This window comes from Schistocerca nitens, chromosome 1 (genome assembly GCF_023898315.1).
Source record: "Schistocerca nitens isolate TAMUIC-IGC-003100 chromosome 1, iqSchNite1.1, whole genome shotgun sequence".
Taxonomy (NCBI): domain Eukaryota; kingdom Metazoa; phylum Arthropoda; class Insecta; order Orthoptera; family Acrididae; genus Schistocerca; species Schistocerca nitens.
Genome location: NC_064614.1, coordinates 1,047,935,097 through 1,047,949,584, shown reverse-complemented (window position 1 = coordinate 1,047,949,584; position 14,488 = coordinate 1,047,935,097). Strand labels below are relative to the sequence as shown.

The 14,488-nt window shown below is 39.1% G+C and overlaps 1 protein-coding gene across 2 annotated transcripts in view; it reads right to left on the bottom strand.

The window, feature by feature from the left end:
• Nucleotides 1–14,488, bottom strand: part of LOC126197187 (uncharacterized) — a 68,212-nt gene that overhangs the window by 40,850 nt on the left and 12,874 nt on the right. For both annotated transcript variants that reach the window (XM_049934621.1, XM_049934622.1), the window contains exon 3: nt 311–479. In XM_049934621.1, coding sequence (XP_049790578.1) covers nt 311–479 — 169 coding nt within the window. The remainder of the gene's footprint in view (nt 1–310; nt 480–14,488) is intronic.

The window sequence follows — 14,488 nt, the reverse complement described above, 5'->3', positions numbered from 1 at the left end:
TTTTCTATAAACAGATCCCAGATAGACATATTTGTAGTAAGAGCAAAAGAATTGCAGTACATGGTTTACATACAGTGAATTTTCCCAGTATGTTTGGATTTTTTTCTTTTTTTTCCAGACTGAAGAATGATCCATGACATGGCATCTTAGTATTTAAATAGAGCTTTCTGAAGGGTCACATGCAGCAGTCAAGATGAGACAGGGTAAATCATGTTTCGTAGTGGAAATGTGGCACTCAGTTACAAGTAATAATAGTGGTTCTCCTTTAACGAATACCTGATGCTTTCCTATGTGAAGGAAATATACAAACCTTGTCTTCCGGCCAACAGCTCTGTAAGCAATAGTAGCATAGGGATTCCTGACAGGTGTTCTGTACTCTGGATACCTTTCTTCTAAAATTGCCCAACAATCTCCAAGGCGAGCACCACCATACGCAGAATTAATGCAGAATATTATGACAAGTATGGGCCCAATCCATCCTAAAACAAAGACATGCAGTTTTAAATAACAAGTAATTTAATATGAAAATTACTTGCAAAATGTGGGTATTGAATAAACAAATTACTATCCACAAACAAGATTCCTTACAATATCTTGGTCGCTACTGACAGAGAATGAGAAAGAAAGAATGAGTGGAAAAGACTGCAAACCAAAGACACAGATTCATGAAAATAAGCATGTTATTGATTGAATACTGATGGCTGAATATTTTCAGTTACTTGCTTTTTTTAGGTCATATATAGTTATTTTCATTACTGTTGGTGCCAGTCAGACAGTAGACCTACCAGAGCTGTAAGTTCTGCATCATTTCACATGGAGACTCTGAATTGCTCCCATCTGACAAAAAGCATGGAATGTTTAAATAAGTGGATCGAGCTGACTGCCTTCTGTTTTCATCAGTAGTTTTTGATACATTTTGATACAAAAATATTCAGCAAGTATCATATTTGTGTTTGTTTCAGTGGGAAAATCGTTTAAAATCCACTGTTATATTTTGATCGCAAGAGAATAAAATATACAAATTCACAACAAAAAATAATGTATAAAACTAGCTTTGTGGTTAAAAAGATATAAGCAGATGATGTTTTCTAAGAGGCTCGTGCTGTTGGAAAGTATAAAAAGGTTTGATGATTTCAACTTAATTTAAAGTAGCAGTAATATTGTTAGTTTCGATGTAACAAGCACAAAAAATAAATCAAGTACAATGAAATACCCATTTTTCAAAGTAGCAAGAAAAAATTATTTGTTCTGGCCAACTGCATTAAAGAAAATGTTTTACTGTGATTAAACTTGCAATGATTCACATGCAAACTACATTTCCACAAATAAAAAAAGATCATTAAAAAATTAGACTTTTTGAAACAAGTGCTATACATCTGATCTTTACTTTGATGTACAATGCCTGACAAAACAAGTCAAGCAAACAGAAGACATTATACACATACACACATTGGTGGGTGTATAAATGAATACAGTTGCAATACCTTGACAAGTAATATGACCACCAGAGTGCATTAGTGTTTTTCATGATTAGTGTTCCTGGTAGGGTATATAAGGGTCACGAACAGTACCAGATGTCGAGTGATCATTGTGAAGATCATGAGGAATTGGTGAACATGTGTGATACAGCATTATCAGCACCTGACAGAGTTTGAGAGGAGTCTTGTTGTGGGCCTCCATTTGGCCACCTGGTTGAACCTTGCAATATACAGATTTGTGGGCATTTGGATGAGAGAGTGGTCCAGTACATGCAAACATGTGGATTACTTGTAATCAGGGTTCCTGCTGACCACTTCTGACCAGCACAATGGAGGATGGCCATATTGTGCACCAAGCACATTGTAACCCCTTCACAGTAGCACCTGCCATTCCATTACAAGTAATGGACCTTCTGTGATATTCTGTGGCATCCCACACCATTGGACTGGGATTAGCAGCAGCTGGACTTGGGAATAACAATCTCATGCGAAAATGTTGTGATGTCATTTTTCAACAAGATAATGCTAGTTGGCACACATCCCATGGCTCTGTGAACTTCATTCATGATGTTTATGTACTCCTGTGACTACCAAGATCCCCAGATCTGTCCTCGACAGAACGTTTGGGATCAGCATGGGCGTCAACTCTGTCCTGGTGTCAGTATACGTGGTATCAAGGATCAATTACAACCGTTGTGCGGCAGCTTCCTTAGGGAAGGATACAATGTAGCTGCCAGCCAAATCAGTGACATGCATCCAGGCCAGAGGAGGTGCAACTTCATACTGATAAATGAAATCATACTGCCAAGTTCTTTGTAAATTTGAATCAGTTTTGTGATCACTGGAATAACTTCACAAACCTTCCCAAGCCATTATGCTTCATTTCAAAGACCGAATTTTTTTCAGAAAGGGAGGCAAAACAACCAAGAATGCGGAAATCAACATCAGAGTGCAAAAAATAAAAATCTCATCAGACTTTAAATACCTAGGGTTGACGTTGCAACCAACAGCCAAATGCTTCACAAAACATACAACAGAACGTGCAGCCCAAGCAATAATAGCAATACAGGACATAAAAAACATCAGCCTACTCAGTCTAAAAACGGCCATGAAATTATTCAATGCGCAAAAATATTGCCAATCCTGGCCTACGGGATGGAGGTTATATGGGACTACCTGGCAGAAAAAAATCTAGAAACACTATAAAAGGTAAAATCGACTTATCTAAAAAGAGCACTAGGCCTCTCAAATAAAACAAGATCTAGACTAGTGTACCTGCTAGCGAGAGTTATTTCTAATCAAAGATATCAAACTTTGATATATGATGCCACACACCAGGGCTTCCAGAAATCATCTGAAAGTCATCGAGGATAAACGAGAAAAAGTATGGCCTGTGTTCTATGGCACCAAAGCAATGACGAACCGCTCATGGACAGCTCCAAACCTCGAAATGCGACATGTCGTAACTAGATTATCTGTTCACGGCTTTCATCATCTAATTTGCAAAAACAAAAATTATCATGACTCAACCACATGTGTGTGTGTACTGTGTAGTAAAAGAGTGAAATTTATAAATTAACATGCAAAAATGTAAAATGTTAAGCAAAGTAACTGTATATGGCTATTCGGATGCGATTTTGTTAAATAAAGTTTCTCCTCTTTTACTGGGGACTTTCATGTTTTTCGTCAGGCAGTGTAATAAAGTAAAGCTGTCCTCATCCTGATGGTCTGAGCACTGCACTGCTTTACTAGGAATGGTCCCATTGCATCTGGTATGTCTTTGCCATCTTAGAACTGGGTTATCCAGTTACACAGTGCAAATTAGCATTTTTCACATTAACAAATTACTGCCAGAGGTAAATGAAGTGGTAACTGATGAAAAAATAAATTCCAGGAGTGACTGGGAACCTTACCTCTGACCTTTCAATTGAAGTCTAGCACTTGCCCATTGATTCCAACCACTTACCTCTAACTAGTGGTGTGGGCTGGGTACATTCCCTGTCAGAGGGAACTTATAAAATGGAAAATTGTCGGGAATATTTTTTTGGCCGGGGAAGATTCCCAAAAATTGGGAATTTATGAAAATTATTAGATTTTGAATGTTTCGACACTTATTAACAGTTAAAGAACCTTAAAACTAGGTTAACTAAGTAAATTCATACATTTTAATCCAAGATTTAGCATTCCTTGCATTAATTTCCTTGCAAATTCCATGCAAAACATCATTTATTATAACTCTGACGGGAAAAATAATTTAAAATATTCACTAGGCCTCCTATTTTTAGGCAAGTTGAAACCCCTCATTTCTCTGAATGAAACCTAAACTTACAAAATATTTCTCTGGAGGCTTATTCTCAACCGGCTGTCATCTGTAGTATTTTTTAATTTTTCCAAACAAATTATTAGAGGTGTTTCACTTTAGAACTCAAAGACTCCTCATTTCCTGCAATGAATTATGATTCATAAATTTATTTTCTGAAATATCACTATCACTTTCACTTTTAGAATCACTAATTAATATTTTACCATGTACTCTTTTGATAAAATCACTTGTATTTTCAAGTAAATCACAAATATTGGCTGGTTTATTCGCATAATTTTTCCCCAAAATGTCATTTTCAATGACTAATGTTTACAAAATTCACACGAGTTTAAAATAAACTTCATGGCCTAAAATATCTCTAACACTGACAGAAAACTTAACAAATTAGATAAACAAACTTCTCTGTGTATTTTAGTAACTTTAGTTACTCACTAGATGGCATATCAATATTATAAACTCAGTTTTTCTAAAGGTTGATTACTTTGACATTGGCAGTTCTAGGAAAACTCAAGAGTCGCAAATGTCGACACTTGGCAGTTCTAGGGCTAATTCTTTGATATTAAAAACAATGAAAACAAAAAAAAATGAGTTTATTTCTAACAACAAGCATAATGTTTTACATTCTGGTTATTTTTCTGATATTTTTATTCAATTATAATATATTTTGAACATATAAGAGCGTTCGTGGTTTTTTTTTTAAATCACACTATTACCACATTGACCTCTTAATTTAAGCGATTTCATTTTTAAAATTATAAATTCCCAGGAATTTTAGTCAATTATAATTTTATCTTAAAATATATTTCAGTTTCTGTGTTTGATTTAACCATACGATTACTGCTTTTAACTATTAATTAACAGTTTTTTGAGCTATGTTGCTACTTAATCATAAATTACTAGGAATTAATGAATTTTGGGAATATTGCTGGCAATATTCTCTGGGAATATTTCTTCAATTTTAAATTCCTGGGAATTTTACAGCACTACCTCTAAGCACTCATACTGCACAATTACAAATGAAGGCATTAGTACAATAACCACATAAATCATATTTACATATTTTTTAGTAAACCCAAAAAACTGTCAAGAAATTGGAAAACTTTATTAATGAGTCTTGACTTTTCCCAGCGTTTAATTAAGCCACCAACACACCCTAATAACTTATTATATACACAAATGAAGATTTACTATGGCATTTATTGATTTCTTTTTTAAAAATGGGCTTTTCTTGCTCTTGCAACAAGCAACTTTCCTTTATGATTATGGTGTCCAAAAATAAACAAGTAACTAAAAGAAAAACAACAAGTACTAGCAATTTACAGGTTACTGAATATGATGAGCCTGACAATTATTTTTAAAAATGGATGCCCTATTAAAAGTTGTAGGTGAGGAGGGTAAATAAGAAGTTCCCTGTGCTTCTCCTTCTGATGAATTGTATATACCATCCGTAACAATCCTGTCACAGGCCATCTTATTATAAAATTCCATGTCTGATGCTGACAAATACTTCTAGGCAAGCTCAGGAAAAGTCATTGTAGTTGAGGCTTTCTGAATGATCAAATCATATTAGATAAGTTGTGATAATAGTGTACTGCAGCAAACTACATGCTTGTGTGCAATGGAGTACTCAAAGAACCTGCACTTTGAAACAGTAAACTTTTTACTATCTGCACTCTTAATGTTAGGCTGCAGTAGCTTTCTTAGGTGGAACAAGAAATCTAAAAATAAATCCTGTGTAACATCAGCCACAGTGAACTACTTGGATGTATTTCAGATGTCAGAATTTGACTAGTGTTTGGCACAATGACAGAGCAAGCTCTGAAAATGTCCAGTTCATGCTCCAAACAGCTGATGTTAACAAGTCCATTCCCTATTTTATTCTAAATTGATCCTATGGGCAGTTTCATTCTTGTGCCACATGACAGAGCAATTTTCAAACTACATAATGATAGTAAAATCTCATTTTTGGCCAAAAGTGGACGTATCTGGCTGTTGCACCAGTGCCTTCACATGCAGAAGTATTCTCACACAAAATCCTGCTCTATGTGGAGCAGTACAACACTCAATGAGGAAGGTAATTTGTTCATTTTTCTCGAATGAGTGTGATCATTTTTACTTTTATTTAAAAATACTGTTTGGGAATGCACTAGTTGTTAGCCCCCAATCTGATTGCAGCGTTTGTTCTGGTCAAAAGAATGCCTTCTCCATTTACATGAACTGGCATCGGACTTGCTTGTCACCTCCCATGATAATACTGGAGATAACCAAAGGTCGCATAGTACTCAGGAACTCCCACATACTTGTCGTTCAACTGATCCACATACTAGCTCTAAATACAACTGACTGTGGCTGTAAGCCATTTCATCTCACTTTACTACCTTCCTATAATATGTCAGTTCATCCCTTTTTGATAGTAGATTCTGAAGATTTAGTTTCAGAACTAACGACATTAACCTTTTTGACTGCTGTTGATGAGCTAACTCATCACACTCTTCCAGTCCCTAGGTGATGTTGAAAAGTTTAAGCAACTGATTTGGGCTTCCCCTGAGCACTATTGATGAGTTAACTCAAGATTTCTTGGCAACCCTGATTGCCAATGATAAGTATATATGCACCACTACTCACATACATGAGCGTTAGGGATGTGTTTAGTGTACAGTGGTATTTCAGTAGCTTTTCACAATTCTTGCCACTATGTGTATCCTTTGTTGTCATCTCATTTTGCTGCAGTCTGACATGCTGCTTTACATTTGTGACTTCTGTTCAGTGTTGGATGATGATGCAGATGTGTGTTTATAGTCTCTTGGTACCATCTCTGTTTTGTTACTGTGTCTTCGATATCTGCATGACTTATGTTCAGGAAGGAAGTTTTCATGTATATTATGATGCTTCACAACAATCAATTGAAATTCTATCTGTATTATAATTTTATGCAACAATATTATGAGAAGGGAAGTTGCACGCAAATGCAACTCACACATACAACTGCAGTCTCAGGCAACAGAGACAACACACTGGTGTGGTTTCAGGGGTTTCAGTTGTCCAAGGCTCCAGTCGTGTGTGTGAGCTGTGTGTGTGTGTGTGTGTGTGTTTTGTTGACAAAGGCCTAAATGGCCGAAAGCTTTAATTGTGAGAGTCTTTTTGTTGTGCCTATCTGTGACGCAACATCTGTGCTGTATGGTAACAACTTTCCTTCTCATAATATTGTTACATTCTGGATTTTCCATTGTTTGTTATCATTTTATGAATTACACTGGAGTGACAAAAGTCATGTGATATGTCCTAACATAATGTCGGACTTCCTTTGACCCTGCACCTTGATGTGGCATAGAGTCAACAACAAGTTCTTGCAAGTTCCCTGCTGAAATATTGAGCCATGCTGTTTCTGAAGCTGTCCATAATTGCAAATGTGTTGCCGTTGCAGGATGTTGTGTATGTACTGACCTCTCAGTTATGTTCCATAAATGTTCAATGGAATTCATGAAGGGCAATCTAGGTGGTCAAATCATTCGTACAAATTGTCCTTAATGTTCTTCAAATGATTGTGAACAACAGTGACCTGGTGGCATAGCACCCATAAAAATTCAGTCGTCGTTTGGGAAAATGAAGTCCATGAATGGCTGTAAATGGTCTCCAAGTAGCCAAACACCACCATTTCCAGTCAATGATTGGCTCAGTTGGACCAGAGAGGCAAGTCCATTCCAAGCAAACACAGATCACACTATTATGGAGCCACCACCGGCTTGCACAGTGTGTTGTTGACAACTTGGGTCCATGGTTTCTTGGGGTCTGCACCACTCTCGAATCCTACCATCAGCTCTTACCAACTGAAGTCAGAACTCATCTGACCAGGCCATGGTTTTCCAGTCATCTAGAATCCAACCGATATGGTCATGAGCCCAGTAGAGGCACGGCAGGCGATGCCGTGCTGCTAGCAAAGGCACTCGCATTGGTCGTCTGCTATCGAAGCCCATTAATGCCAAATTTTGCCATACTGTCCTAACAGATATGTACATTTTATGTCCTACATTTATTTCTATGGTAATTTCATGCAGTGTTGCTTGAATGTTAGCATTGACAACTATATACAAGTGCTGCTGCTCTATTGGCCACTGTGTTTTCCCTAACAAAATGGAATGCCCCTTTGTCTAGCTCCAACTACCATTCCGCAGTCTAAGTCAGTTAATTCTCATTGTGCCACCATAATTACATAGCAAATCTTTTCACATGAATCATGTGCGTGCAAATGATTGCTCAGTTAATGCACAGTCCTTTTATACCTTGTGTGTGTGATACTGTCTTCAAATGTGCATATCACTATTCCATGACTTTCATTACCTCTGTTTAAATATCCATGTTTGTCTATATTTTCTGTACTTGAACTCTAAGCTTGTTACTGCAGTCACATGCTTTGACAGAAAGTTTAAAATTTTGGCTACATGGAAGTAATAAAAAATTTTACCTAATCTTTTGTATTTTACAAAATATCTTTACAGCTCAAATACTGTCATTTACATAAATGCTATCACAGATAAATATTTCCAACAAGTATTAATTTCTTTGTAGCTAGTAATGTATCGTCTTTGTTTTGACAACCAGTGAAGTTGTTAAGTAGTCTAAGGAAGTCAATACGTCTGTGTTTGGTACTGGGGGAAGTCTGATGTGATTTGGAATGGCTAACAATGGCATCCATTAATGTAAAAGTGGAACTTTATCTTGTGAAAGGAAGTTTGTATTGTACGCATGTTCCCCATCAATTTTGGAAAGAATACTTGATATGAGATGGAAAGCAAGAGCTTAATTTTGGGTCATCATCATTTTCATCCTGACTGTACATTACCAATAATGGCACTTACACTGATAATGATTATTTTCTATAACTAAGTGTCTTCATAGAAATGTGATAAAAAATCTGGGCCTCTCTGCATACACCCCCTCGCACCCCTCTCCCCCCACCCCCCACAGAAAAACTGGACGAAGAGCTGAACCATTGTTTCAACATGAAATTAAGATGTGTATACACATTTTTGCCCCATCACATAACAACCAGTTTACAGAAAATCTACAACTTCATTCCCTACTAAATATCATTAGGCACATTTTTACATGATGTGCTCATCAAAAATATCCAAAAATTTCATTGAAAAAATCAGAAAACTATAGTTACTTCCTAATGTCCTCCATTATCTTCAAAGTAGTCACCTTGGGCACATATGCAATGATCCCAGCTTTGTTTCCGTTTTTGAAAGCACTCCCGGAAGTCCGCAGACTGAATGGTGTTCAGGACCCATTGCGATTCCACTTGGATGTCTTCAATAGAATCAAAACATCACCCTATCAATGTGATTTTCATCTCCAGGAACAGGTGTAAGTCACAACGGGCTAGGTCTGGCAAGTAGGAATGATGAAAGACCGTTACCACGTCGCTTTTGGCCAGGAATTCTTTCACAATGAGTGAGGTGTGCACAGATGTGTTGGCATGGTGCAGCAACCAGTCTTTCTTTTCCCTCAACTCTGGCCGTTTGCATCAAACATTTTCCCTCAGTCACCTCAAAACCTTGCAGTAAAATTGCCTGTTGGCAGTCTGACCAGTTGGAACAAACTCCTTATGTACTATTATCTGAACGCAGAAAAAAATGATGATCACTGAATTCATGTGGCTGCAAACTTGATGAACTTTTTCTGGCCTTGGAAAAGATGGTGTTTTCCAATGTGATTATTGCTGCTTTGTTTCTGGGTCCTAACCGTAAACCAAAGATTCATCACTGGTTATTACTCTGGATAAGAATTGTGGGCACCTTCGAACTGTTTCTTGCAGAACAGTGCAAGTCTGAACCCTGAAGTTTCATCGACTGATGGTAAGGAAGAAAGAGACAAACTTTACTGCAATTCATCTCATGTTCAGTGCATCGGCTAGAATTTGTTGACACAGATGGTTCTACAACCCAAGTCTGTTTCAAACATCATGAATTATCTGCCTATGGTCTTTGGGAACCATGTCACATACTTTCATGAACCTTTCTGGTTCTGTGCATGACAGTTGACCAGAATGTCTGTCATCTTCCACAGATTCTCGGTCTTCTTCGACGCACTTTAACATCTACATCTATATGGTTACTCTGCAATTCACACTTAAGTGCCTGGCAAAGGGTTCATCGAACCATTTTCATACTACTTCTCTACCATTTCACTCTAAAATGGTATGTGGAAAAAAGGAACACCTAAATCTTTCTGTTCGAGCTCTGATTTCTCTTATTTTATTATGATAATCATTTCTCCCTACGTAAGAGGGTGTCAACAAAATATTTACACATTAGGAAGAGAAAGTTGGTGATTGAAATTTCATAAATAGATCTCGCCGCAAAGAAAACTGCCTTCGTTTCAGTGACTGCCACCCCAACTCGCTTATCATACCAGTGACACTCTCACCCCTATTGCGCAATAACACGTAACGAGCTGCCCTTCTTTGCATTTTTTAGATGTCCTCCGTAAATCCTACCTGGTAAGGATCCCATACCATGCAGCAATATTCCAGCAGAGGACAGACAAGTGTAATGTATGCTGTCTCTTTAGTGGGTTTGTCGCATCTTCTAAGTGTTCTGCCAACAAAGCGCAGTCTTTGTTTCACCTTCCCCACAATATTATCTATGTGGTCTTTCCAATTTAAGTTGCTTGTTACTGTAATTCCTAGGTATTTAGTCGAATTGACAGCCCTTAGATTTGTGGGATTTATCATATACCCAAAATTTATGAGATTTCTTTTAGTGCCCATGTGGATGACCCCGTACTTTTCTTTATTTGGTGCCAGTTGCCACTTTTCACACCATTCACACCATACAGAAATTCTCTTTAGATCATTTTGTAATTGGAATTGATCGTCTGATGATTTTACTAGATGGCAAATTACAGCGTCATCTGCAAACAATCTAAGAGGGCTGCTCAGATTATCACCTAGATCATTTACGTAAATCAGGAACAGCAGAGGGCCTATGACACTACCTTGCGGAATGCCAGATATCACTTCTGTTCTACACGAAGATTTACCGTCTATCACTACGAACTGTGACCTCTCTGAGAGGAAATCACAAATACAGTCACACAACTGAGACAATACTCCATATGCACGCAATTTGATTATATATATATATATATATATATATATATATATATATATATATATATATATATATAGAGAGAGAGAGAGAGAGAGAGAGAGGGAAAGATTCCACATGGGAAAAATATATCTAAAAACAAAGATGATGTGACTTACCAAACGAAAGTGCTGGCACGTCGATAGACACACAAACAAACACACAAAATACTAGCTTTCGCAACCAACGGTTGCTTCGTCAGGAAAGAGGGAAGGAGAGGGAAAGATGAAAGAATTTGGGTTTTAAGGGAGAGGGTAAGGAGTCATTCCAATCCCGGGAGCGGAAAGACTTACCTTAGGGGGAAAAAAGGACGGGTATACACTCGCACACACACACATATCCATCCACACATATACAGACACAAGCAGACATATTTAAAGACAAAGGGTTTGGGCAGAGATGTCAGTCGAGGCGGAAGTGAAGAGGCAAAGATGATGTTGAATGACAGGTGAGGTATGAGTGGCGGCAACTTGAAATTAGTGGAGATTGAGGCCTGGTGGGTAACGGGAAGAGAGGATATATTGAAGAGCAAGTTCCCATCTCCGGAGTTCGGATAGGTTGGTGTTGGTGGGAAGTATCCAGATAACCCGGACGGTGTAACACTGTGCCAAGATGTGCTGGCCGTGCACCAAGGCATGTTTAGCCACAGGGTGATCCTCATTACCAACAAACACTGTCTGCCTGTGTCCATTCATGCGAATGGACAGTTTGTTGCTGGTCATTCCCACATAGAATGCATCACAGTGTAGGCAGGTCAGTTGGTAAATCACGTGGGTGCTTTCACATGTGGCTCTGCCTTTGATCGTGTACACCTTCCAGATTACAGGACTGGAGTAGGTGGTGGTGGGAGGGTGCATGGGACAGGTTTTACACCGGGGGCGGTTACAAGGATAGGAGCCAGAGGGTAGGGAAGGTGGTTTGGGGATTTCATAGGGATGAACTAACAGGTTACGAAGGTTAAGTGGACGGCGGAAAGACACTCTTGGTGGAGTGGGGAGGATTTCATGAAGGATGGATCTCATTTCAGGGCAGGATTTGAGGAAGTCGTATCCCTGCTGGAGAGCCACATTCAGAGTCTGATCCAGTCCCAGAAAGTATCCTGTCACAAGTGGGGCACTTTTGTGGTTCTTCTGTGGGGTATTCTGGGTTCGGGGGGATGAGGAAGTGGCTCTGGTTATTTGCTTCTGTACCAGGTCGGGAGGGTAGTTGCGAGATGCGAAAGCTGTTGTCAGGTTGTTGGTGTAATGCTTCAGGGATTCCGGACTGGAGCAGATTCGTTGGCCACGAAGACCTAGGCTGTAGGGAAGGGACCGTTTGATGTGGAATGGGTGGCAGCTGTCATAATGCAGGTACTGTTGCTTGTTGGTTGGTTTGATGTGGACGGACGTGTGAAGCTGGTCATTGGACAGGTGGATGTCAACGTCAAGGAAAGTGGCATGGGATTTGGAGTAGGACCAGGTGAATCTGATGGAACCAAAGGAATTGAGGTTGGAGAGGAAATTCTGAAGTTCTTCTTCACTGTGAGTCCAGATCATGAAGATGTCATCAATAAATCTGTACCAAACTTTGGGTTGGCAGGCCTGGGTAACCAAGAAGGCTTCCTCTAAGCGACCCATGAATAGGTTGGCGTACGAGGGGGCCATCCTGGTACCCATGGCTGTTCCCTTTAATTGTTGGTATGTCTGGCCTTCAAAAGTGAAGAAGTTGTGGGTCAAGATGAAGCTGGCTAAGGTGATGAGGAAAGAGGTTTTAGGTTGGGTGGCAGGTGATCGGCGTGAAAGGAAGTGCTCCATCGCAGCGAGGCCCTGGACGTGCGGAATATTTGTGTATAAGGAAGTGGCATCAATGGTTACAAGGATGGTTTCCGGGGGTAACAGATTGGGTAAGGATTCCAGGCGTTCGAGAAAGTGGTTGGTGTCTTTGATGAAGGATGGGAGACTGCATGTAATGGGTTGAAGGTGTTGATCTACGTAGGCAGAGATACGTTCTGTGGGGGCTTGGTAACCAGCTACAATGGGGCGGCCGGGATGATTGGGTTTGTGGATTTTAGGAAGAAGGTAGTCTGCTTGTGTCTGTATATGTGTGGATGGATATGTGTGTGTGTGCGAGTGTATACCTATCCTTTTTTCCCCCTAAGGTAAGTCTTTCTGCTCCCGGGATTGGAATGACTGCTTACCCTCTCCCTTAAAACCCACATCCTTTCGTCTTTCCCTCTCCTTCCCTCTTTCCTGATGAGGCAACAGTTTGTTGCGAAAGCTTGAATTTTGTGTGTATGTTTGTGTGTCTATCGACGTGCCAGCGCTTTCGTTTGGTAAGTCACATCATCTTTGTTTTTAGATATATTTTTCCCACGTGGAATGTTTCCCTATATATTCATTCCTGCGTGGAATGTTTCCCTCTATTATATTCAATTTAATTAATAGTCGCTTTTGAGGAATGGTATCAAAAGCCTTCTGTAAATCTAGGAATATAGAATCGATCTGAGATCCTTTGTCGACAGCACTCACTACTTCATGGGAATAAAGAGCTAGCTTTGTTGCACAAGAACGATATTTTCTGAATCCGTGTTCGTTATGTATCAATAAGTAATTTTCTTCAAGGTGATTCATAATGTTCGAGTACAGTATATGCTCCAAAATCCTACTGCAAATTGAGGTCAGTGATATGGGTCTGTAATTCAATGAGTTACTCCTATTTCCTTTCTTGAATACTGGTGTGGCCTGTGTTACTTTCCAGTCTTTAGCAACAGATCTTTCGTCAAGTGAGCGGTTGTATATGATGGCTAAGAAGGGCACTATTGTGTCTGCATACTCTGAGAGGAACCTAACTGGTATACCATCTGGACCGAAACCACTCAAATGTTGTTGTTTGACTTAGTTCATTCTCAAAAAATGCCTCTCTCAGCATGCGGTGGGTTTCAGCTGCAGCTTTCATCAATTTGAAACAGAACTAACGCAAATCTGTTCCTCCTTCATGTTATCCATTTACAATTTGCAGAAGCACTGAAACACGTCCTGAAACAAACACCAATGCAACTCACAACTGCATGCACTGAAGATAACACAACTTTCTGCTGCAGTAGCAAGAAGTGTGTCTCGAGGCAGCTAGTGCAGAATGTTGTACTGCTGCTGGTTTGACCGGTACAATGAAATTCTCAGCTATTTTGCCTAGCACCTCCGATATCAGGTTATTCTGACACAAAAGTGTTTAAGAATTTGAACTTGACACTTTTTCTTATTGTAAAACTTTCACAACCAGGAGAGGACAGGTTGATTAGAAGTTGATTTTGCTTTATATCTTACTGGTCCTCAAGATTGGCTTCACAGTATTTTTCTCACCATCTAACATAAGAAGAAAACAACAAGGTGCCATGGCTGCACTGAGGAAGAGATTGCAGAGATACTCAAAGATTGACACTGAGTACCAATTACTTGATGTCAATGGTAGTGCTCCTCCACAGATTCTGAAAGCAACAGCCCTAACCTGTCTACATCAGCAGATGCAGCACTTTTATGTTTATGTTATTTTCAATAAAA